Genomic DNA, 22121 nt, shown 5'->3' with positions numbered 1-22121 from the left:
GATATTTTTGCAAAGGTGAATATTTTTTGGATTTCATTATATCTTCACTGTTAATTTCATCCAAATCACAAGCCTGAATTATTGCTAATTTTATAGCCTTATTACTGACAGAGGCAGTACCCACAGCCTGGTATACTAAACTAACAAATAACAGATTAAATGTAATAAACTGAAAGTTTATTACTTTGTAAACAAGTAAGTCTGACACCTTTCCCAGTTTCGTTGCTCGAGCATGACCACAAGATGGCGCAAAATGAAAACCTAGAGAAGCTTATTTAATTGTATTTAATGTAATTTGGTCCTGAACTGCAGTTTAGTCACAGCTATGTTCGCTATCAGACTGAAGGATGTCTCACAGTAGAATCCTCTAATAAATGTTGTCAATGTTTCACGAGTGGAAGGTTAGAAGTCAATGAAGCGACTTCAGAACAGGATTGACCTGTAAGACAAACTTCAGGGCTAAATACTTCGAGTCAACCTCTTGGCTATGTGTCATGAGAAATGTCGCATTCATGTAACGTCGGACATACAGTGACGTATTTGTAACTAGAAAAATTCAACTTGTTTATTCTGTCACTTGGAGAATCACAAGAGTGATAAAATCTTTTCTTGTTGTTAATTCATTTTTTAATCAATAGTGATGCATTGGGGTGATAAGTAGGTTTGATAGGTACATACGTTTGACAGTTACAATAGCTCAAGTCATGATTGTGTGACATGGGTTTTTTGTTAGTGAGTAGCACTGTGTTGTAAATTTGTTCTGTTGTGTATTTTCTTGATTAACTGAAAAAATGATTAAATCTAATTCAGCCCAATTACAGTTTGTTTATCTAAAACTACAGCCCAACAGTCGTCTCAAGTCATCAAATGCAAATATTAGCAATTAACTACGGTTTAGAGTTTGTGAAGTTTGAAGTGATGACTTGGAAAAGAATCTGGTTCAGCACAGCGCAAAACAGTTACAATAATAACAAATGGTTAAAAAAATATGTGTGATTTTTAGTTTAAAGTGGTTTATTGCATGTGGGGTTAAAAAAATATATCAATAAAACAACATCAGTAAGACACGTCATTTTTAGGATTTGTTGGACATCAATAAAAATATTTCAACACTTTAAAAAAATTACAATTTTTAAAAATCCATATAATGTCTTACCCTTTAACACAAAAAATCATGAAAATGAAAGAAGAAGAGTTGATGTGACTGTTGTTACTGTTAATGCTACTTGTTGCTAGTTTCCACATTCATAAATGTAAATTTACAATTACTTTCTTGCTATATGTCCTCACGTATGATCATTTTCTCGTTATTTTGTTTGTCCTTTTCTGTTTGACACATTGCTTTTGTTTCTATTGTTTGTTGGTTTGTTTGATTTGTTTGGTGTGTGGTTTTTTTTTTTTTTTTTTTTTTCATTTGTAACCTTTCCTAATGGTTCGCTTGTGTATTGGCTTGCATGTTTACCTAACAAGCAGCAGATATCCGGGAGGAGACACAAATTCCTTCTGTGGCCACCTGTTGTGAAGAAGTAGGCAAAATTGTTTTATTACCCCTGGCTATTACTTACGTCACACTTGACACTTTACACTTTTTCACGTGTTTTCAGATGTCAGATTTTTCTCACAGACAGCGAACGCCCCTTCAGTCAACATCATGAGAGTCATGTGATGTCCTGTCATGTGATGAAGTCACTTCCTACTGATTTGGTGAGGAGCAGAGACACTGCTGTATCATGTCGTCTTAGTTAGGCTCCACAGACGTTACCCGGTACAGTAACCATCATGTTTGGGTATAAATGTTCTCGCTTCGAGCCTCTGAAGCTGGCTCTGTGGTTCGCGGCCTTTCTAGGCTGTTTGTTGGTTCGGTCCGGAACGACGGAGAACAACAGCCCGTGGTACCAGGACCTCTGCAGGTAACAACACACACATACACACCTTCTGGGGGTACAAACACTGCAGCTGCTGACAGATTAACAGCGTTAAAGGTGCAGCCGTTGTCCTCTCGTGTACACACATCGTCTAAATAAACTGAATTGAGAAATATGTCTACTAATGCTTATTTCCAGTCATAGGTAGTTTTATTTCTTATTTAGCAAACAGCCTAAATAAGTTTGATTCAGCTAGCAAACCAGTACAGCTGAATCAGACTACCCCTGAAACTCACATACCGTCGATGCTAGTTAGTTTTTCTTGTTCATCGAGGAAATAAGTGAAGCTTAGCTATAAATGCCGAAACGTGCACAAAACTGCCGTGCTTAATTGGGGAATGTTAAACCTTAACAACATTGCGTTTTTCTCACAGAGCAGCGGCGTATTTATATAAATAAACGCACCGGAAGAGAATAACAACATAAATATGGGAGTTAAAATAAAGTCAGCGTTGTCCTTCTTTAGTGGAGCGTTGTCTCAGTAGCTGCTGTTCAAATATTGACTCAGCAATAAAGCGCAAATGATAACCCGGTGACTCAACGCTTAGGTTCAGCCTGGGTTAATATTACCTCGATTTGGCAGCTTCCGAGGACCTTGGTTAGAAACACACATGGCTTACAGTTAACTTCTCCCTTAGTTTCTGTTCCTCGTCTGTTCCTTTACAGTCTGGTTTAGGTCAATATCCGTATTGATGTGTGGGATTACTCCTTACGTTCAGAGAACACGGTGTATTTGTGTATTTTTTAGGTTTTACAGCACCTGTTTTATTAGGAAAAACATAATATCACACAATACCATATCACGTTATACCCAACAGGGGGGAAATAATGATGCTAATGATCAATTCATATTTTAATAAAAGTGAAAATGACAAGAGCATTTCTGAACTGTTGGAATTTTTAGTATACAACCATTAAATACTGTCCTCACTTCTGTGTCATAAAAAGATTACTTCAATATTAGTTAAAAATCAGAAGTGAAACCGTGTGTGTGTGTGTGTGTGTGTGTGTGTAAGACTTGCACATGTGTTTTCCACACTCACTGAAATGGAAGCATGGGGCTTTTAAAAATTATTTTATGACCTCCTCCTTTCTTATCTCTGTTTTTAATCCCAGTTGGTTTAATCTCACTTAACTCAGATTAGTCCATTTTGTTTATTGTTATTGTTACATTTGTTTGTTAAAGAAAAGAATGCCTTAAATTTAAGTTTTAGGTATTTAGAGAAAGGCATCAGTTATTTTCTGCCAAGGATTGAAGTGGTAAATTTAGAAGAAGATCATTTAAAACTCGAAGGCACGTTTGTATTTCTTGTTTTGTCAAATCAGAAGTCAAAGCTTCAAATTTCCTCAAAGGTTGCGTGATGGAAAAAGCTGAAAAACGTACATTTGCAAAGCACGAACCGTAATTTTTACATAAATGCTGTACTTCTGTGAACCACTAGATATTTTAAACTGTCATTTATATGTCAGTGTGTTTTTGCTATACAGATGAGTGTGATTTATTTTATAGGAGAAATAAGTAAAAGAACACGAGTCACAGTATAAATTTTTAAAGATTCATTTCCCATTTGTTCATTGTAACTATTTTAACAATTTTCAAAAAAATTTACAGCCCAAAACAATGACTTATCTTTATAGTAGCAGTGGAAATGATAGTCATTTGTTGTCCCAGACTGTAATTTTGTGGGGTCGGGGCCAACAAGCTCATTTCCTGGGTATCTATTTGCTTATTGTCTTCTATTCCTTGTCTTGCAGATATAAATGGGAGGCAATAGATCAAGATAATAAAGTGAGATATACACTAAAGCTCTGTGACTCTTCACCACCAACCAGCTGTGGAGCTGACACTGCCATGTGTTTACGAAACCTCACAACCAACAAAGAGCAGTCTGTTGGTGAGTTTTCTGTCTGCCTTGTTCTTTATGTGGGTTATAGTGCCCACCAACCTGCCCACTGTTTGTTAGCTGTTCCTCCTCTTGCTGTCCCATCATGCTGAAGAATGACTGTTCTGCACAAATCATGATTCTGGTGCAGGGGGTAAAATGCTCAGTTCAGTGTTTTGTTTTGTTTTTTAAACCTGTCACTATCATCTTAAGCCTGAGATCCAGTATTAGTATCCATACAAAACACAATCATCATAGCAGGCTGGCTTCGTGTTACTAACTTTCTACATACACAGCAGACTAACCACAGCGATCAACTTCTCTTTGATTTTCTTGTTAAATGGACAGGCAGTCATCTCACTCTCTCGGGTTATTTTCATGACTTTAGCTGATTAGCTGGCACTTGAAAAGTTTTTCATGCCAAACACTGCAAACTAAGCAAAACAACAAATTCACAATTCAGTTTGGGTGATGCACGATGTCATCCCCATTGAAAGTGGATGAGAGATGCTGATTTAAAGCCTGAAATGCATAATCCTGCATATGTTGCTCATCAAAAAAATGGATGACCTCTACCATACATTAAGATATGCTCCAGAAATGCCCCTAGAAGCACAAATGTGCTGGAGCGATGCAGTTAACTAATTTAAAGTAGAGAAGATGAGACCTACGTGCATGTATCAGGACACCTGTCAGCCACAGCAGCCATGGCTTTAAAGCTTTAAGAAGATCCAAATGGAGAAGTTATTCCCTATATATACGGATAGACCGTAAAGATGCTTTTTAGTGCCGTTAGGTTGGGTATACAGCTTGATGGCTGTTGGCTTTGAGGTTTTTGTCCAAAGGATTTTGAAAACTCTCAACAGCAAAAAGGGTGGAAGATGCTTCATGTAGTAGAAAGCTAACACAAACAGTCTACTTCTTGAGTCAGACTGTTCTCACTACAACCTACTGAGACAGACATCCGCCCACCACTGGTCTGGTTTTATTTGGGATCCTTTCAACAATAGTGTAAAGTGCCCTGGGATGACTGATCTTATTATTTGGCTCTATATAAACAGCACTGAATTGATGTCAGTAGGACAGCGTCTTGAATCACAAATCAGCCAGGCATGGCAGCATCCAGATGGCTCATTATAGTAGTATAGTGCTAGTAATATAGAAACTCAGTATGTTGTCTTCAGCGTGAATACAGTGCAATTTCCATGATAGTACTACAGCAAGACGCTACGTTAAGTAACTTTCGCTGTTCTGAGAGCGATGTTTATTGTGTGGCCAGTGATGGCGCGCGTGTGTGTGTTTGGCTAAGAGTTAAAGGAAATGAGTTAATCTAATTCCTGCTAATTTGAGAGTTGAGTTTTAGGCGTTAGCTTTAGGCTTGTATGGAAAAACAAACAGGTTACTGCTGACTGAAAATCCTCATTAGTTGGTGTCCTGTGTACATTCAAGCATCTTATTGCTGTAAAAAGGATTTTATCTTACAATCATTTTGGTCTGTTTGCAAGCATGCTGTTAGCTGTGTCTCATGACAGTCACACGGCAGAGTGCTTTACAGATCGTTAATGGGGATGTGTTGAAAACGTGTACATCCTGTGGATGCTAAATATTATATTTTACGCACAATTTGGTAATATGTGCACTCTTCATTTTGTGTCTGAATGACGCATGAAACTGGACTTTGTCTTGAACCTTGAAGTCCTGCTAAAAGGCAAATGTTTTGTAGAGAAAAGTGTGTCTTCTGTAGAACTGATCTTTGTTTTGTTTTTTTGGTCTAGAATCCTAATATAACATGTCTTTACAGGGTCAAAATTGTGAAAAGTCAGAGGGAAGGAAAGTGTTTTATTTATGTACTTATTTAAAAAACTTTTCCTCATACAAATTATTTGCTAACTACAGCTTGCCTATATACAGTGGGGCAAAAAAGTATTTAGTCAGCCACCGATTGTGCAAGTTCCCCCACCTAAAATGATGACAGAGGTCAGTAATTTGCACCAGAGGTACACTTCAACTGTGAGAGACAGAATGTGAAAAAAAAATCCATGAATCCACATGGTAGGATTTGTAAAGAATTTATTCGTAAATCAGGGTGGAAAATAAGTATTTGGTCAATAACAAAAATACAACTCAATACTTTGTAACATAACCTTTGTTGGCAATAACAGAGGTCAAACGTTTACTATAGGTCTTTACCAGGTTTGCACACACAGTAGCTGGTATTTTGGCCCATTCCTCCATGCAGATCTTCTCGAGAGCAGTGATGTTTTGAGGCTGTCGCCGAGCAACACGGACTTTCAACTCCCGCCACAGATTTTCTATGGGGTTGAGGTCTGGAGACTGGCTAGGCCACTCCAGGACTTTTAAATGCTTCTTACGGAGCCACTCCTTTGTTGCCCGGGCGGTGTGTTTTGGATCATTGTCATGTTGGAAGACCCAGCCTCGTTTCATCTTCAGAGTTCTCACTGATGGAAGGAGGTTTTGGCTCAAAATCTCACGATACATGGCCCCATTCATTCTGTCCTTAACACTGATCAGTCGTCCTGTCCCCTTGGCAGAAAAGCAGCCCCATAGCATGATGTTTCCACCCCCATGGTTCACAGTAGGTATGGTGTTCTTGGGATGCAACTCAGTATTCTTCTTCCTCCAAACACGACGAGTTGAGTTTATACCAAAAAGTTCTACTTTGGTTTCATCTGACCACATGACATTCTCCCAATCCTCTGCTGTATCATCCATGTGCTCTCTGGCAAACTTCAGACGGGCCTGGACATGCACTGGCTTCAGCAGCGGAACACGTCTGGCACTGCGGGATTTGATTCCCTGCCGTTGTAGTGTGTTACTGATGGTGACCTTTGTTACTTTGGTCCCAGCTCTCTGCAGGTCATTCACCAGGTCTCCCCGTGTGGTCCTGGGATCTTTGCTCACCGTTCTCATGATCATTTTGACCCCACGGGATGAGATCTTGCGTGGAGCCCCAGATCGAGGGAGATTATCAGTGGTCTTGTATGTCTTCCATTTTCTGATGATTGCTCCCACAGTTGGTTTTTTCACACCAAGCTGCTTGCCTATTGTAGATTCACTCTTCCCAGTCTGGTGCAGGTCTACAATACTTTTCCTGGTGTCCTTCGAAAGCTCTTTGGTCTTGGCCATGGCGGAGTTTGGAGTCTGACTGTTTGAGGCTGTGGACAGGTGTCTTTTATACAGATGATGAGTTCAAACAGGTGCCATTCATACAGGTAACGAGTGGGGGACAGAAAAGCTTCTTACAGAAGACGTTACAGGTCTGTGAGAGCCAGAGATTTTCCTTGTTTGAGGTGACCAAATACTTATTTTCCACCCTGATTTATGAATAAATTCTTTACAAATCCTACCATGTGAATTCATGGATTTTTTTTTTCACATTCTGTCTCTCACAGTTGAAGTGTACCTCTGGTGCAAATTACTGACCTCTGTCATCATTTTAGGTGGGGGAACTTGCGCAATCGGTGGCTGACTAAATACTTTTTTGCCCCACTGTAGGTAGCCTGTTAATGTGCTTATGATTTATTATTATTTATTGTCGGTGTCATTGTAATGTTGATGCCAGCTGTTCCCAAATGTGAGACTGCAGTGGCTCATTTCAAAGTCTGAAAACTTGCTGTGGCCTACCTAAACATTTAGTCACTAAACAATCGTTACAGAAACTTCACTGATTCCCTTCGATCCTCTAAAGATTTAATGGTTTCCATCACTTTACTTCTAGCCTCAGCACTGTGCCATTTCACTGCTAATGAAAGATGTAAGAAAAGTTCAGGAACAAAAAATACTTGAAAGTGGAGAAATTATTATAATTATTACTTTTTTCATTCTGCTTCAATTTTAAATGTCAACATTTCATGTTAATTAAACTTGAATGTTAAAAGTAGTTATGAAAGTCTACTTATTGCTAATAATGTCTCATGATCCATCTGCAGTACAGTCAAAGCCTGCACTTTGTAAGAATATATGAGTCTGTTTAAAAAAATTAGATAAGAGGGACACGAGAGGATGCTATCAAACAGAGCAACGCCAAAGGTTAAATACTGTTTACATATTAAAATGCCAGAATGAAACCCTCCTTTCACATAGTGCCGTTTGCTCATCTGTGACATTTAACTTCCATAAACTGAAAATGCAATAGTTCATCACGCTGTGAAGCGAATAAATTAATGCATAAACGGGCAGCTACAGCGTATTCTGCATGGTGTTGCCTCTATTGTCGCAGGAGCACTGATGGAGAAAGTTAATTTCAGATTTATTTTTAGTTTTTGAAGACCACAACCCCCCCCCCCCAAAATGAAATCACAACATGCTTGAATATACTTTGGATTTTCCTTTCAATCATTTTTTTTTTCATTTCATTCATTTTCATTTTTCATTTTCATTTCATTTTTTCCCTACAAGATGTCACAAAACGGTTTATAAATGCTCTTTAAAATGTGCAGTATTGTGTTTGACACGATCAACAGAAAAGTAATTATTATACGTGATTTGAATATATTCAAAGTATTAAAAAAGAAAAAAGGCTCATAATTACATAATTTTGAGTATAAATTTTTAATACTTTTGGAAGAGAGACCTTATTTGGTTTAGAAGGTGCATATATTATTGCACTTTCCTGTTTCGTAGGATGACAAGTGAGAACATTAGTACTGTTTTTCTTCTGGAAAATTTCAGTGTTGTTGCTGACAGCAGGGGTTACAGTGCTAATTGTCTTTCAGAGCTTCATCAGAGATCCCGTCTCTGTGCTGATCGGTCTGCTGATGCTGCCGATGCTGTGTGTCAGCAACATCCACAAACAGCATCTGTCTTTAAAGGCCTCTTGTGTCTCAGTGTCTTTATTCATCGTCCCCCAAATTGTTTGAGGGGTCCATCGTCTTTTTGCAATTCAGCCGAGCGAGTGGCTCTCCAACTTTTTCTGTCATGGTTTGTTTTTGGAAACAAAGAAAACGCTTTGTCTCAGGACCTGCAAAATTAATTAAGTTAAATAGAACTGGTGTAATCAAATGAAGACATCAAATCTATAAACTAGTCAAATAAGAATTACTTTGGAATCAATCTGATGATTGATGGCTTTATTAACCAAAAGTGCCTGTCAGGTCTTTTAAATGTGGTTCTTTGTTGGTTCTTCTAACCATTTAAAAAGTGACGTTGGGCTCTCAGAACTTGTAAGGTGATAAATCAAAACAAAAAGAAGTGTTATGAGAACTATTAGATCTCATAAAGTAGACATTTAGCAGAACAACACCTCTTTTTAGCTAAAAATGTTTTTAGTCTTTTAAAATGCCAGAATTTGACTTTCTTTTTTTCTATTACTTGATAATGAACTAAATATGTTTGTTTAGAGTAGTTCTTGGCCAAAATAAAACACTTCACCAGAGTAAATCATGAGCCACTAGAATTCATCACAGACCTTGTCGACCATTGTCTGTGTTATGCTCTGGTCTGCTTTGCTTTTCTGTTCTACTCCACTCCGTTACTTTTTTTTCCTGTTTACAGAACAAGTCTATTGTTCCTTTTACAGTCCAAGAAGTATTCATTCTGTCCTTCTGTTGAGAGGGGGAAAATGGTTTGGTACTCCTTAGAATTGATTCCAAAGTCAAGCTCAAGGAGTTGAATTTGTTTTCTGTTTTCTGGCCCAACACATCAGCTATTTTGATTCAAGATGATAACGATGATGTGAGATGAGACAATTTATCTTAAAAATTGTGAAGTTGTAGAAAAAGTGAAGATCTCAAAATCTAATATGATACAAAAGCTTGAATCTAAAATGAATGTAAATATTACAGGCTGAGGTGGTAACGATTTCCTGTATCTGCGACTAAGATTTTGGAGAGAGTGTTCAGTTGTATGGTCATTAAGTGGTGTTGAGGACCATCTGGACCCATTTATTATCCTCATCCATTCACACAGCCACAGTTGTTGGGATGAGCCTTGCATCAGCTGACAGAGGAATCCAAACGGTGTGTTGATTCAAACAGCAGCAGCAGCAATGACAAATTCCCTCAGCGAGTCACATGGATGCATTTCTTCAGCTTCAGTATTCAGGCCACAAATGTTTCTTTGTAGTAACATATCCAGGATGGCACCACGTTTCAATCACAGCTAGTGCAGTCTTGCCACATTCCTTCTTACCGCTCAGATTAATGTCCCAGTCCACCGGAGAAGCCCTGAAGCCATGTTTCGTTACACTGTATGAGTGTAGCATTGCCTCTTTGCAATGCTCAACAAAATGCATCAAACTGGACTCACGGTGCTGTTTAAGGCTTAATAAGCACCCTGAGAGATGCCTCATATTCCCCATGATGATCACTGAAACTTGTCTAGCATCGAAACCCCGTCATTGGCTGAGTAGCTCTTCGGGGAATAGTAAAGAGACTCCATTGCCAAGAACATGAGGAAAAAATTAGCATAAGCATACTCCTAATACTCAACTTTTATATGACTTACAAAACAAAGGATTTCCATTTCACCTTTGTATAAAAAACAATAAGCAATTAGTTTTAACTTCATCAGGAAGTAAAGTTATAAAAAAAAGCAATGGGAGCTGCTGCCGCAGGCTGTAACTCAGCAGATATGTGAAAGTAAATCTCAGACAAGATGTGTTTTGTCTTAATATCCTCACTTCATGTTTGACGAGTGTCACTTCTTTCCTTCTTAAAAATCCTCTAATTGATGAGAGGATTGAGATGGCATAAACTGCTGTTTATGCCATCTCAATGAATCTTGCAAACAGGCGTGAATGCTCTCTTTCTTCTTTATTGTTCCCACATCAATCAGATTCATTCAGCTTTGGTTGTGCTCCACATTTTTTTTTCTCTCCCTGTGAGTGCAAACAGCCCAAAGCATTGGGCCGTCTGGGAGGAGGAATGCCCAACTGTTTAGAAACCACTAATAAAAGGGTTTGTTTGGACCAGGTGACCAATGTGCTGCTTCCATCATCGTTCATTAACAGACACGTTTGTGTTGCATTTGCACCTTTAATAAAGGGTTAATTAACACATGGTATTTAAAACCAGTTCTTTTCACTGAAATATTTAAAGAGATATTTATTTAATAAATCGCATCTTTATAGCCACTGTCGCTGATATGATGACATAAGCTCGCGGTGATTGTTTGAGGATTTTTCTCAACCTCAGTTATATCCCTGCCTTTGTTTTTTGTCTGGCTGCCAGACAGATTTATTTCAGTCCCACAACAACAACTTATCCTGCAGCTTGAGGTCATGACCTTCCTCTGGTGACAAAGTGGTGTATGGTACTGCTCGTCTGACTCCTGAGTGCATCTGTGGCCTGCATTTCCAGCTTATTTCATTAGATTGTCTTCATTAAGCTTTAGTTATTTTTCTTATGAGGAAGCGCCCACGTGTAAAGTGAAAAAAGACAAGCATGGACAACATGAAGTGCTGATCAGCTGAGCTGAAGTTCAGTCACATCAGCTGATTTATCACATGACCCGGGAACACATCATCAGGCATTCACGCTGACTAACACAGACATGACTCAGGCTTCCTCTCCCCCTCCTTCTCTCTTGTGCTGTTTACTGCCTGCTCGAGCCTTTATCCATGCTGTCTAGTGACTGTGCTCAGAAACCACACACTGTTCTCTCACACACTTTGACATTCTCGTCTCCTGTACTTCCTGAAGTCAAAATCTTTGGAGCAATGAACGCTTCCTCCACTCTATAAGAGGAAAGTAGCTCTTAGGCTGATCCTAGGGTTTCACTGTCTTTTACTATTGTGTTTGCAAGGCTTTCAGCTTCTATGTGTTCAATGTCATCTAAAAGACTGCCAAGAGAAATTTCCTGATACTTTGCAGAGAGGTAGACCGTGGACAAATAATAAAAATAAATAAATCTGTTTATTACAGTAAACTACAAGGAGAAAGCATTGCTAATTTTGTTGCTTTTCAAAATATGTGAACATTAATTTTCTTACAGCCAGCTTCTAAGCAGCATCTGAGCTCATCTAATCAAATTATGTAGATACATTTCTGTTAAATCCATACATGCTGCATACTGAATTTCATTGCTTCTTATCTATGTTGTGCCAGCTGCTAAAGAACAACAGGTAACCACTGTAACTGAATATTACAGGCAGGGACGTGAGCCGTGTTTCAGCCAAGTTCAGTAGTTTGAAGACCTGCAGTAGCTGTCAGTGTTAGTAGGTCACATGGTTGTTTAGTTACACTCCTTTATTGTGTTCTCGTGATAGTAGTCTTATCAGAGCGTTCAGAGATCACGCTTTAATATGTCGCATCTAATGAAAACCTGTAAACCAGCTAAACTAAACCAATAAAAAAGTGTAAAACAACTAATTAAACCAGAGGAAGTAAAGGAAACAGAAGTCCCGGAAGGCAAAAATGAGGATCAATAAGCATTATATCTTGATTGTTTTATTTTAGTAATCGATGGAAGCTACAAGTGTTGCTAAATTTTCAAAATTAGATTGATTGCCCTAAACTCAAATGATCAATTAAACACACACAGCTCATCACTGAGGTCTTTGGATGTTTGATCCAGATTTGTTTTTTGAAGCTACACAGCATTTTTCAGCTTGTAACATTTTATTATCTTAGCTTTTCGTCTGCCTGACTTGCGGTGAGTTTATTTAACAGGCTGAGTCTTAAATCAAGTCAAATTCTTAACATGCACAAGACTTCCCACTGCTGCCAGTTTTCTGTTTTGTAGTGCTTTGAAATGATTAATGACAGTGTACAGACACCAGGGTCAAAATGTTAAGGTACAGAGCCGTCTGGTGATTTGGAAATGCGATGCAGAGTTTACATTGACCTGCTGGGTCAGTGGATGTTGGAGGGCAACAACATTATTCTGCCAAACTGTCTCAGTGACTGTTTGGGATGAATGGTCTGAGAACGAGAGCCTGTGTATGTATGTTTGTTGTACCAACTGAACGATCTTTGTCATACCTTTTATTAGATAAATGTTTTCGTGCTGGCAAGCTCAGTGATCTATGTGATCTGTCCACATCAAGTTAAATGAATTTACATTGATCTAAAGGAAAGCTACCATTTCTGATGTTAAAATGAATCACCACTTCAAGGTTTCTCTGACCTGTTGTTATATTATGTAATTTAGGGTTTAATGATTTTCAGTCATTTAACTCTTTACATGCATGTTATTATTTTGTAATGACTGTTTTCTTTGTCTTTGCCAAATGTACAGGTGACCTTTCGCTGCAGAAGCTCTCTGACACTGTGCTGGATTTCAACAGCACGCAAACTTGTCCTGGAAGCAACAACAAGATTCAGACCAGCATCAGCTTCCAGTGTGGGAAAACCATGGTAAGACTGACAATCAGAAGAATATACCAAATATTCTTAGATGGATGATTACCTGTTGTTCAATAGCTGCGTTAATGGGAATGCACAGAAAATATCAAACTAACTGTTCGATGTTCTACATGAATTTCCTTTGTCCACTAACACCTGGTGTGTGCTGACGTGTTGTGCAGCAGCAGTCTCTGCAATCGTTCAGCCACTGATGTGCTGCAGTAACATTAGATGTAAACTTTTGACATAGTTTAGTCACATTGTGTGTTATATACATGGGTCAGAATGGAAGCATGGCATAGTAAACAGGTTCTGAATAATAAATCTTACTTGCAGCATGAATCATGGTGTCCACCAATTAGCATGTGAACTACTATTTTGAAGCCTTGGCTTCATCTTTATGGACACCTTTTCTTTTTTCATCTCTCGCTCTCTTTTTAACCTTTATGAACGATGAAGGGAGAAAGCAGAGCTCCCTGTGTAAGGAAAGCTACATGCAACCATGCATTGCTAATCACACTGCCACCTTGGCACATGCTCCTTTTTTAGGAGAGAGAATTCACCATATTTGGACAAGTTGAGTGTTAAGTTTTAGCTATAACACTAGCTTGGTGTGCAGAGTTTATCCATACACTTCCATACACAATGCTGATTAGTGCATGGAAATAACATACAAGTAAGCTAAATACATGGATGGATGGATCAAAAGACATTGTGTGTTGGCATTCTGTTGTTGCTCTTTTAATCCAAACATCATTAGTAAAACATAACATTAATCTTTAATAGCTGTGTGATGCATAGGAAGGTGGCAAGTGGAAATGATCTGTCCAGACTCTGTATTTGAATCAGGTTTTACACATGTCATTTTCAGCTCATATGTTCAAGGGCTTTCAGCAGGGGAGTCTGTGGAGTTAGCACTTGACATTGACATCATTATTTAGCCCCCAAAGGTTGCTGCTGTGCAGAGTGATTGCACAAATGATGGGTAATCCATTAGAGGAGGTAGGACATTTGTGATATTGTGATATTTGATTTTACGTAATTGTTCCTAAAGGCAGATTTTGTCAGTTGACACAGAGAGAGGGAAAAATGTTTTGGAAGATTATCTGTATTTTACAAACAGTGCAGCTCACCTATTCAAACAGACTTTAGAAATATGTTAAGTTTATAACAGGAAGACAAGTACAATCCACAAATGAATTTGAGGTTAATTACCTTATTTATTCTAAAATTAAGATGCACAGAAGGTCAAGTTTATTGCGTGTTTTTGCTGACACTTTCGATGTCTTTTGGATACAAAGTATTAAACATCCTGTTTTTCAACACAGGAAGTTAAATGGCGCTCTGTTGTTTCATCAGGTATTTGTGTCTGTGTGGAGAAATGTGCAAAAGACAAAAAACTAAAACACTAAGTTAATTGATTGAAAGTGAAACAAACATTTGGAAGTCGCTTTTGCTAAAACGAAACGTAACAACTCTAAGATGATGATTGTTGGATTCCTGTCGCTGCTTGTCAGTGAATCTGTGACTGGAAATGATGTAGAATAATGACTGATACCTCATAGCGTGATCCTGCTCGCTGCGTTGTGTGTATCTGTGGTTTTGATGGGGTGGGTGAGTGGTGGGTTGAAGTATCATTTCCTGTCGAGAAACAAAGAGGAGTTTTCTGTTTCAGAGTGTACGACGGGGAGAAATAAAAGTGGCTTCCACAATTTTTAGGGCAAATCACTAAATGCTGAAAAGAAGTGATGACAGCAAAATGCAGATTATAGTAGACGTTATCTTAACAGAACTGTGCCTTGTTTCAGACATGTTGCAAAAGAGTTTTAAAAAACCGAGCGCTTTAACGTTATTCCTATATTTACTTTGTTGTTGTAGTTTACCCCTCCTTTTTAAGTCCGGTCTAAATGGTAATGTTATAGATGTTATAGTTAAATCCTCTATCTCTATTTTTATCAGTACATTTAGGAAAATAAATAAAGGTTATTGGGCTAGAAGTTAATCCTTGATGTGTTTATTATTAATCACTTTTGGAATTTTCTAGCAAACAAATTATGTTCCTGTTTCCCTTTACTGTCATATGCCCAATATATATGTCTTTAAGTTTTTAAGTTTTTAATTTTACCTCTTTTTTTACTACTTTTTTTTTATTGTTATTTATTGCTGTCTGAACAGGTCTCTCCTGTAAATGAGAAGCTGAGTCTCAATGGGATTACCTGTTTAATAAAGGTTAAGGTTGCAATGTTCAGCATTGGCTTGAGGATCAGTGAAATGGAGTGACGTCTTGTGAAGCATTCAGAGATGTCCTTTCAGTCCACTAAAAAGGACTGCTAGAGTAGCACTGCACGATTCACAGCTCAAAATAATCCTGGTTTATCCAATACTTAGTTCACACCCGTTAATTCATCCATTGTCTCCAACAATTTTAACTCTTTACCTTTCTTCGAACCAACCAAACAGTGCCTGTGTGGGGGTATCAGCTCGCCTAAGGTGGCCCTATTAAGAATATCTGCTCTCATGTCACACAGCTATAGGCTGGCATTATTTGTACATGCACTGATCTTTTATGTCGTCATTTGAAATTTTAAGCATTTGTAATATTAGAATACACAATTATGACAGTAAAGTAAAAGGGATTAATGGGAGAAAATGTTGTTGTTTTTGACTCTGTAAAACAGCAGCTAAAATGTGGAGAATACCTGGAATTTAAAAAACAATGCTGCTGTCAAAGAGTTTTTGAGAAACTCTGAATGAAGCACTGAACCATCAGCAAATCCAGAAGCAGCAGCAGGCTGTGGTTGTGTTTGTTTGAGGCTCAACACTTACTTAGAAGTTCCTCCCCACAATATAACTACAACAAAGGTTAATACTCTGTATTTCTCTGTGATAATGGAAACAATGACACATTCAGCATCTTAAATGCTTAAATCTTTGTCATGGACGATGATGTGCCGTATACTTTAGCATGCATTCATCACCTGTGTCAACATGAAACTACCTTTCTTACTCATGTTCCTGTCTTTGTTCTGCAGGGGACTCCAGAGTTTGTGACCGTGTCTCAGTGCGTGCATTACTTTGAGTGGAAGACCTACGCTGCCTGCAAGAAAGACAAATTCAAGCCACATAAAGAGGTGCGGTGGAGCATCTGATGGGGTCGCTGACTCATTCAACAGACTTTTACATTTAGAAGAAAGAAGGAATGAAATCTTCACTGTGATTAAACACAATGAGCTGAAGAGGAAATGGAAAGCTGTATAACCATATTCCATCACTGCGAAGATGTTTACAGCGTTTATCTGTGCAGAAAATGGGTCACATGTTGTGACAGTGATCCTGTTAATGTGGAAACATTTGAAAAAATGTGTGAAATAAATTTGTTCAGGAAAATGTTAAAAGCAACAAAATAAACCAAAGAGTATGATATATCCATGATCACAGTTACTAAGTTGTGTATTATCAGATAGCTGTAAACACACGTGCAAAGTTTGTGGTAACACAATAGTAAAACTGTTGAGGGGGGGCTTTTTTGTGAATGCAGCATAAAGTGGTGCACGAATACATCTGTATTGTAGAGTTAATCCAGCTCTTCTTTGCCCAGGTGCCCTGCTACGTGTTTGACTCTGATGGGAGGAAGCATGACCTCAGTCCTCTGATAAAACTGAAAGATGGCTATCTAGTGGACGACGGCGAAGACAGCATAGACTTCTACATCAACATCTGCCGCAGTCTCAGTGAGTACTTGAAGGAAAGGAAGTGATTGGATTCTGTAATAATGAGGGTTTTTTTTGTTTTGAGGAACACTACATTGCCAAAGTGTGCACAGAGCAGAAAGGGAGCCTGTTTAAAGGCCCTTCTTCTTTGTTTTCATGTATTCCCTAAATCTAGGTCCATTCCTTGAAGGTCTATAGATGGTCATTACTATAACGTGGCACAATAAAATATTGCATAGCGTCGCCACATTGTATGTTAAACAAAGCAATTACTGGAAAGCAATAGAAATAGAAGCAATAGTGGTGCTTTTGCAAATTAAAATTTTCAATTTAAATGTAAAATAAAAAAAATCAAGGTGTTAAAATTAAATATATAATTACTTGTAGTTTTCATGTTTCTGTCATTTCATTTACATGGATTCCAGATTCCACTATTTACATGGTTTTAGCTCTGTGTTTGGCTTTGAGGGCTTGAAAAGAAGGCAGCTGGACAAAACTTCTGGTGTTAATAAGATGTTTTTTCTCTCATTAAGAGCCCGGTTCAGTTCTAAGACGACTGATGGAGACTGCCGGGTATTTAACCACTAATAGGGGAGGGCTGTCCCCTTGATTGTCTTGAAGGTGGTTAACCCACTATAAGTTGTCAAATAAGCTAAGGTGTGCAAAGGCATAGGTGATTATTCTCACTGGGGCCAGAGTTCTATTGAAGAGATGATTCTAAGTCTCTCACTGTTGAATTTAAAAACTGACATTCACAGAATTGACAGTGCTAAACAGGCCAATCACAATGCATCCTACTGAGTGGTTGCTTGGGTTCTGTTGTGTAAAAGTTGCAGCATTGCTCACTGCATTGCATAGCACACACTGTTGCCAAATTTTCCACGACATAGTCACTGTTTTTACGTTTATGCTGTTTGGTGCGGAGCAGATGGTGTAAAATACTCTTTTGAGGCTTTTTTTCTTTTTTCCCACTGAGATCAAGCTGTTTGCTTCAGTCAAAAAACAAAACACTAACACATTGGTGAGGGTGAACCAAAGAATTGTGTTCACCAAATGACACCAGTAGTGATGTGAAAAAATGTTGCTCGGAGGAACACCAAGCTCAGTGCTGTTTAACACCCGTTAAGCAGCTGTAAACAAAGGGGCAGGGACTTGTGACTGTTTACATGCTGTCCTGCATATCGTCATCACACTGAATTAGTTTTCTAACAAGAAGAAATTTAAGAATCTTTTTTTTAAATCTCATGTTCTCCTCAATCGTCTCTCAGACCTTCCAGACAAAGGCTGTACAGAGGGCTCTGCAGCCTGCCTCGTCACACAAGATGGCTCATACAACATGGGTTTTCCTACCCAGCAGCTAGAGCTAATGACTGATGACAGGTACTTTCTTCATGTTTGTTTATGACAGTGAAGTTTGCAGGTATGGCTCTCCTGAAGCTTGTTTTTGGAGCTGTCTTCTAAGTCTGGTGCTTCAGGTTTAGAGTTGAAACTTGAAGTTAAATTCTAATCTTGGCAGTCTAAGAGGCAGTATATGCAGGAATAAAAGATTATCAGAAGGTCAAGAATGTGCAGATGTGCTATAGTCATGTTTTTAAATACATGTATGTGTTGACATAACCTTTGGTAAGTTTGAACACAGGTTAAGTCAGCACCGACTGGTTATATGAAAAAATAAACATGAAAAGAAGACCTTTTCTTAGTAGTTTTTCATACTTCTTGCACTTTTTCCTCTCCAGCTTGAGTTTACAGTATTCTTTAAGTGACGACTCGAATCCTCCAGCAATCTGTGGATCAAGCAAACCAGCAGTCAACATCACCTTCAGATGCCCATCAAGCAGGCATTTGGTAGGTTACGCTACAGTCTTCATGATGAATTGTTTGTTTCACTGCTTAAAATGTATTCATACTCATTGTTATTATTGTTATTATTGTTGTTGTTTTTTTGGGAGGGGGGGTGTTTTGTTTTTGTTTTTTTGCACAGCTAGCAGAATGAACCATAACCCCTAACTTTACTTAATTTTCACATTCACAGAGCAGCCCTCCTACGATGATAGCTAAGCCAAACTGCCATTACGAGGTGGAGTGGGTCACTGAATACGCTTGTCACAGAGACTATCTGGAGAGCCATACCTGCAAACTGACCAGCGAACAGCATGACATCTCCATAGACCTAACTCCTCTCACTTTAGCCTGTAAGTTTTTGTTCCTCTAAAACATCTTAAACAGCTTAAACAACCTTTTATAAGTTATTCCTTATAGTTGTATGAAGAATGAAATGTCAATGGGGGAACTATTAAAATCAAATGCAAATAAAAATAAAGTAGTAGTAAACCACACTCAGCTGATGTCAGGTTAACATGACGAGTTATTAGCTTTACAAATGCTGCCATGTGACAAATACATCCTTGTTCCTCAAACTGGTTTCTACAATTAGAAAAATAAGGTTGTAACTATCAAAGGGCTGCTAGTAAAAACAAAACTGTCAGTTGCCTTAAGGCAGCTGTTGTTTATATAAATAAAACTGAATTAAATTGAAGAAGTGTAGTGTAAAAGCAAAATAAAGCTCAAACATTGTATTTAGTTTTTTGGCAGTTACACAAAACTTGTTTTACATATTTAACTGTCTCATGTTGCTGCTTTTTTTAGGCCCATTTAGAGGAAGTGACTTTATGACTAAATGGTGTATGAACCTCCTGGTTTTGTTAGAAATGTGAAAGGTTTTTCCACTCACTGCCACAGTCCATTTGAAGTCTGTGTGCCACGATGCAGTCTGCAGTTTGGGACAAAAGGATAGTTTCAAGTGAAAAACTTAAGGAAAAAGATGTTTTTCTCATATTTGTTTTCAGATCTCGGCCTGCTTCATTTTTTGGTGTGACTGTATAAACATTTTTCTTGTTCTTTAAATTGACAAACTGCTTATTTCAAATCAATGGCCATCAGTGATTTTCTTTCCCCCCCCCCCTTTTTTTATGGATAAGATAAAAAGGCATCACATTTTCTTTTGTACACTGCTCAAAAAATTAAAGGAAGCCTATTAAATGTCTGGAATATTGACCTACTCAAATAAGTAGCAGAGGGGGTTGCTAATCATATTTGATGTCATGAAATTAAGAATAGGTGTGCTGGGGGCAATACGGTGACAACCCCCAAAACAGGAATTGTTCTATAGGTGGAGCCCACTGACATTTTTCTCCCCTCATCTTTTCTGACTGTTTTTTCACTAGTTCAGCCTCCTCAATGATGGCACATCAATATGTACCATTGCCACTAGGTTTATTGTGTTTCCCAGCACAGTTTCAAGAGCATAATAGAGATTCCAGGATATAGACAGTTACTCCAGGAGAGCTGGACAAAGCCATAGAAAGTCCTTAACCGATCAGCAGGATGAGTATCTGCTCCTTTGTGCAAGGGTAGAACAGGATGAGCTCTACTAGAGCCTTACAAAATGACCTCCAGCAGGTCACTGGAGTGAGATCTGATGAGTTTTGAATGCATTCTTTTCTTTTTTGAGCGCTGTGCTGAGATGCAGCCAGTATGCTTCCTTCATTTTTAGCTTAATAGAAAAAGTGGAAAAACCTTAAGAGGCTTTGATATTCTTCAACATTTTCAGGGTCCAGGAAATTCAAACATAGGTTTTATTCGACGGTTATTTAAAAACAAAACAAAACACATATACCAGGTGTTCGCAAATTCTTACATTATGTCCTGTTTTGATCTTCCACATATTAAGCAACAGTTTGTACAGTTTAATAAGAGTTTTAGAAGAGCTGCCTCCAGCCTTAGCTAAGCTAACTATCATCTAGCTATATGTATTATATATGTATAAACAAACATTATACACATACATATATGTGTAGTTATCATGTTGTCAGAATTTTGATATTGAAAAGTAGTTATTGGTTCTGTTGATATTCCTAATAGGTAATGTGCAGTAAGATAAAAATCAGTAACATGTTGACTGAAACTTTCAAATGCTTTCTTGTGTTTGTAGCTTCGGATCATCCATACTATACACAGTCTGGGCCCAGTGGCACACCTGACAGCTACATCTACTACCTGAACATATGTGGTAGGGTTCCCACTCAGGAATGTGGTGACGGGCCGTTCATATCATCCTGCCAGGTGAAGAATGGCGAAGGAAGGAAGATTGTGGCTGGACAATATCAGAACCAGACATTACGGTAATTTCTGTGTGTTTGTGAAGTGTGTGTATAGGAGTATGGGTGTGGAATAGTCCACTGGCCGTGATCACTATTCGTCAGAGAATCACGAAATACAAAAGGATCAAAGATGGTTTTATTATTAAAGTTGTAAATGGTTTTGAAAATAAGTTTTCTAATTTGATTTAATAAACTTGCTTGTTGAGATGTGTAAATTGTCAAAATGATATCCTGACATTGATCCATGAGCATGGAACTGTAGAGCAAATCTTGCTTTTCCAACCCCCTTACTTCCCCTTTCCATTGTTTTTCCTCCTCTTCAGTTATTCAGATGGAGATCTGACTCTGATCTATCCAGATGGCCTCAAATGCTCCTCTGGCTTTGAGAGAATGACCATCATCAACTTTCAGTGCAACAAGACTGCTTGTGAGTCAACTTGTTTCTGCTTTCTCACAGATGCTGAAATTCTTGGCACCACCTGGCAGTAGAATAAAAAACGGAGCGGACATATCTGTATAGTAAAAGAGTTACACGGTGTTCTGCCTTGTAAAACAAAGCAAATTGCACAGACAAGGCAAATAGGAGGTCAAACTCTAAAAAGGGAAATCGAAATAATATTTAGTTTTCATGAGCATCGTTGGAGTTGATCTCTAAGACAACTCTAATAAAATTCACATTCATAAAATAAATGCACAATTTCCATTTAAATAAATAAGAAATGATTGTAAGGCTCACCTTGTATAATTTGCACATTGTTCCTTTAATGTATAAATATGGAGTTTCAGGTGAAGTTCAGTCTTTATTAACTACTTCTATATTATTTGCCTTTAATTCTTGCAGCCCACGGCGGGCGAGGGAATCCAGTGTTTGCTGGGGAAACCGACTGCACTTATTATTTTAACTGGGATACGGCGTTTGCCTGCGTCAAAGAGAAGGAGGATCTGTTATGTCGGGTCACAGATGGCAACAAGCGTTATGACCTTTCACCCCTCACAAGATACCCAGGTGAGTTTTAACAGATCAGTTAAATTTCTCTTCCACTAATGGTTTTGCTTTTCCACCAAAAGCCTAGTTTTTGGCAGGTGGTGCCTTTTTAAATTCTTAATTTAGTGTTTAGCGGTGACTTGAGCACAATTT

At 38.3% G+C, this 22121-nt stretch overlaps 1 protein-coding gene across 1 annotated transcript in view; it reads left to right on the top strand.

Moving 5' to 3' along the window:
* Positions 1-1704: 1704 nt before the first annotated feature.
* The window catches only part of igf2r (insulin-like growth factor 2 receptor), a 47785-nt gene continuing 27368 nt past the window's right edge, over positions 1705-22121 (top strand). The window contains exons 1-11 of the mRNA XM_085371853.1: positions 1705-1910; positions 3681-3820; positions 13007-13125; positions 16146-16244; positions 16712-16844; positions 18092-18203; positions 18560-18668; positions 18856-19015; positions 20815-21004; positions 21307-21410; positions 21825-21989. Of these exons, the coding sequence (XP_085227979.1) occupies positions 1780-1910; positions 3681-3820; positions 13007-13125; positions 16146-16244; positions 16712-16844; positions 18092-18203; positions 18560-18668; positions 18856-19015; positions 20815-21004; positions 21307-21410; positions 21825-21989 (1462 nt within the window). The 5' untranslated portion in view covers positions 1705-1779. The remainder of the gene's footprint in view (positions 1911-3680; positions 3821-13006; positions 13126-16145; positions 16245-16711; positions 16845-18091; positions 18204-18559; positions 18669-18855; positions 19016-20814; positions 21005-21306; positions 21411-21824; positions 21990-22121) is intronic.

Source organism: Diplotaxodon limnothrissa, linkage group LG15 (assembly GCF_057381915.1).
Source record: "Diplotaxodon limnothrissa isolate DT_005_m linkage group LG15, D_limnothrissa_male_GT1.1, whole genome shotgun sequence".
NCBI classification, from domain to species: domain Eukaryota; kingdom Metazoa; phylum Chordata; class Actinopteri; order Cichliformes; family Cichlidae; genus Diplotaxodon; species Diplotaxodon limnothrissa.
This window is presented reverse-complemented; position numbering and strand designations above follow the sequence as displayed.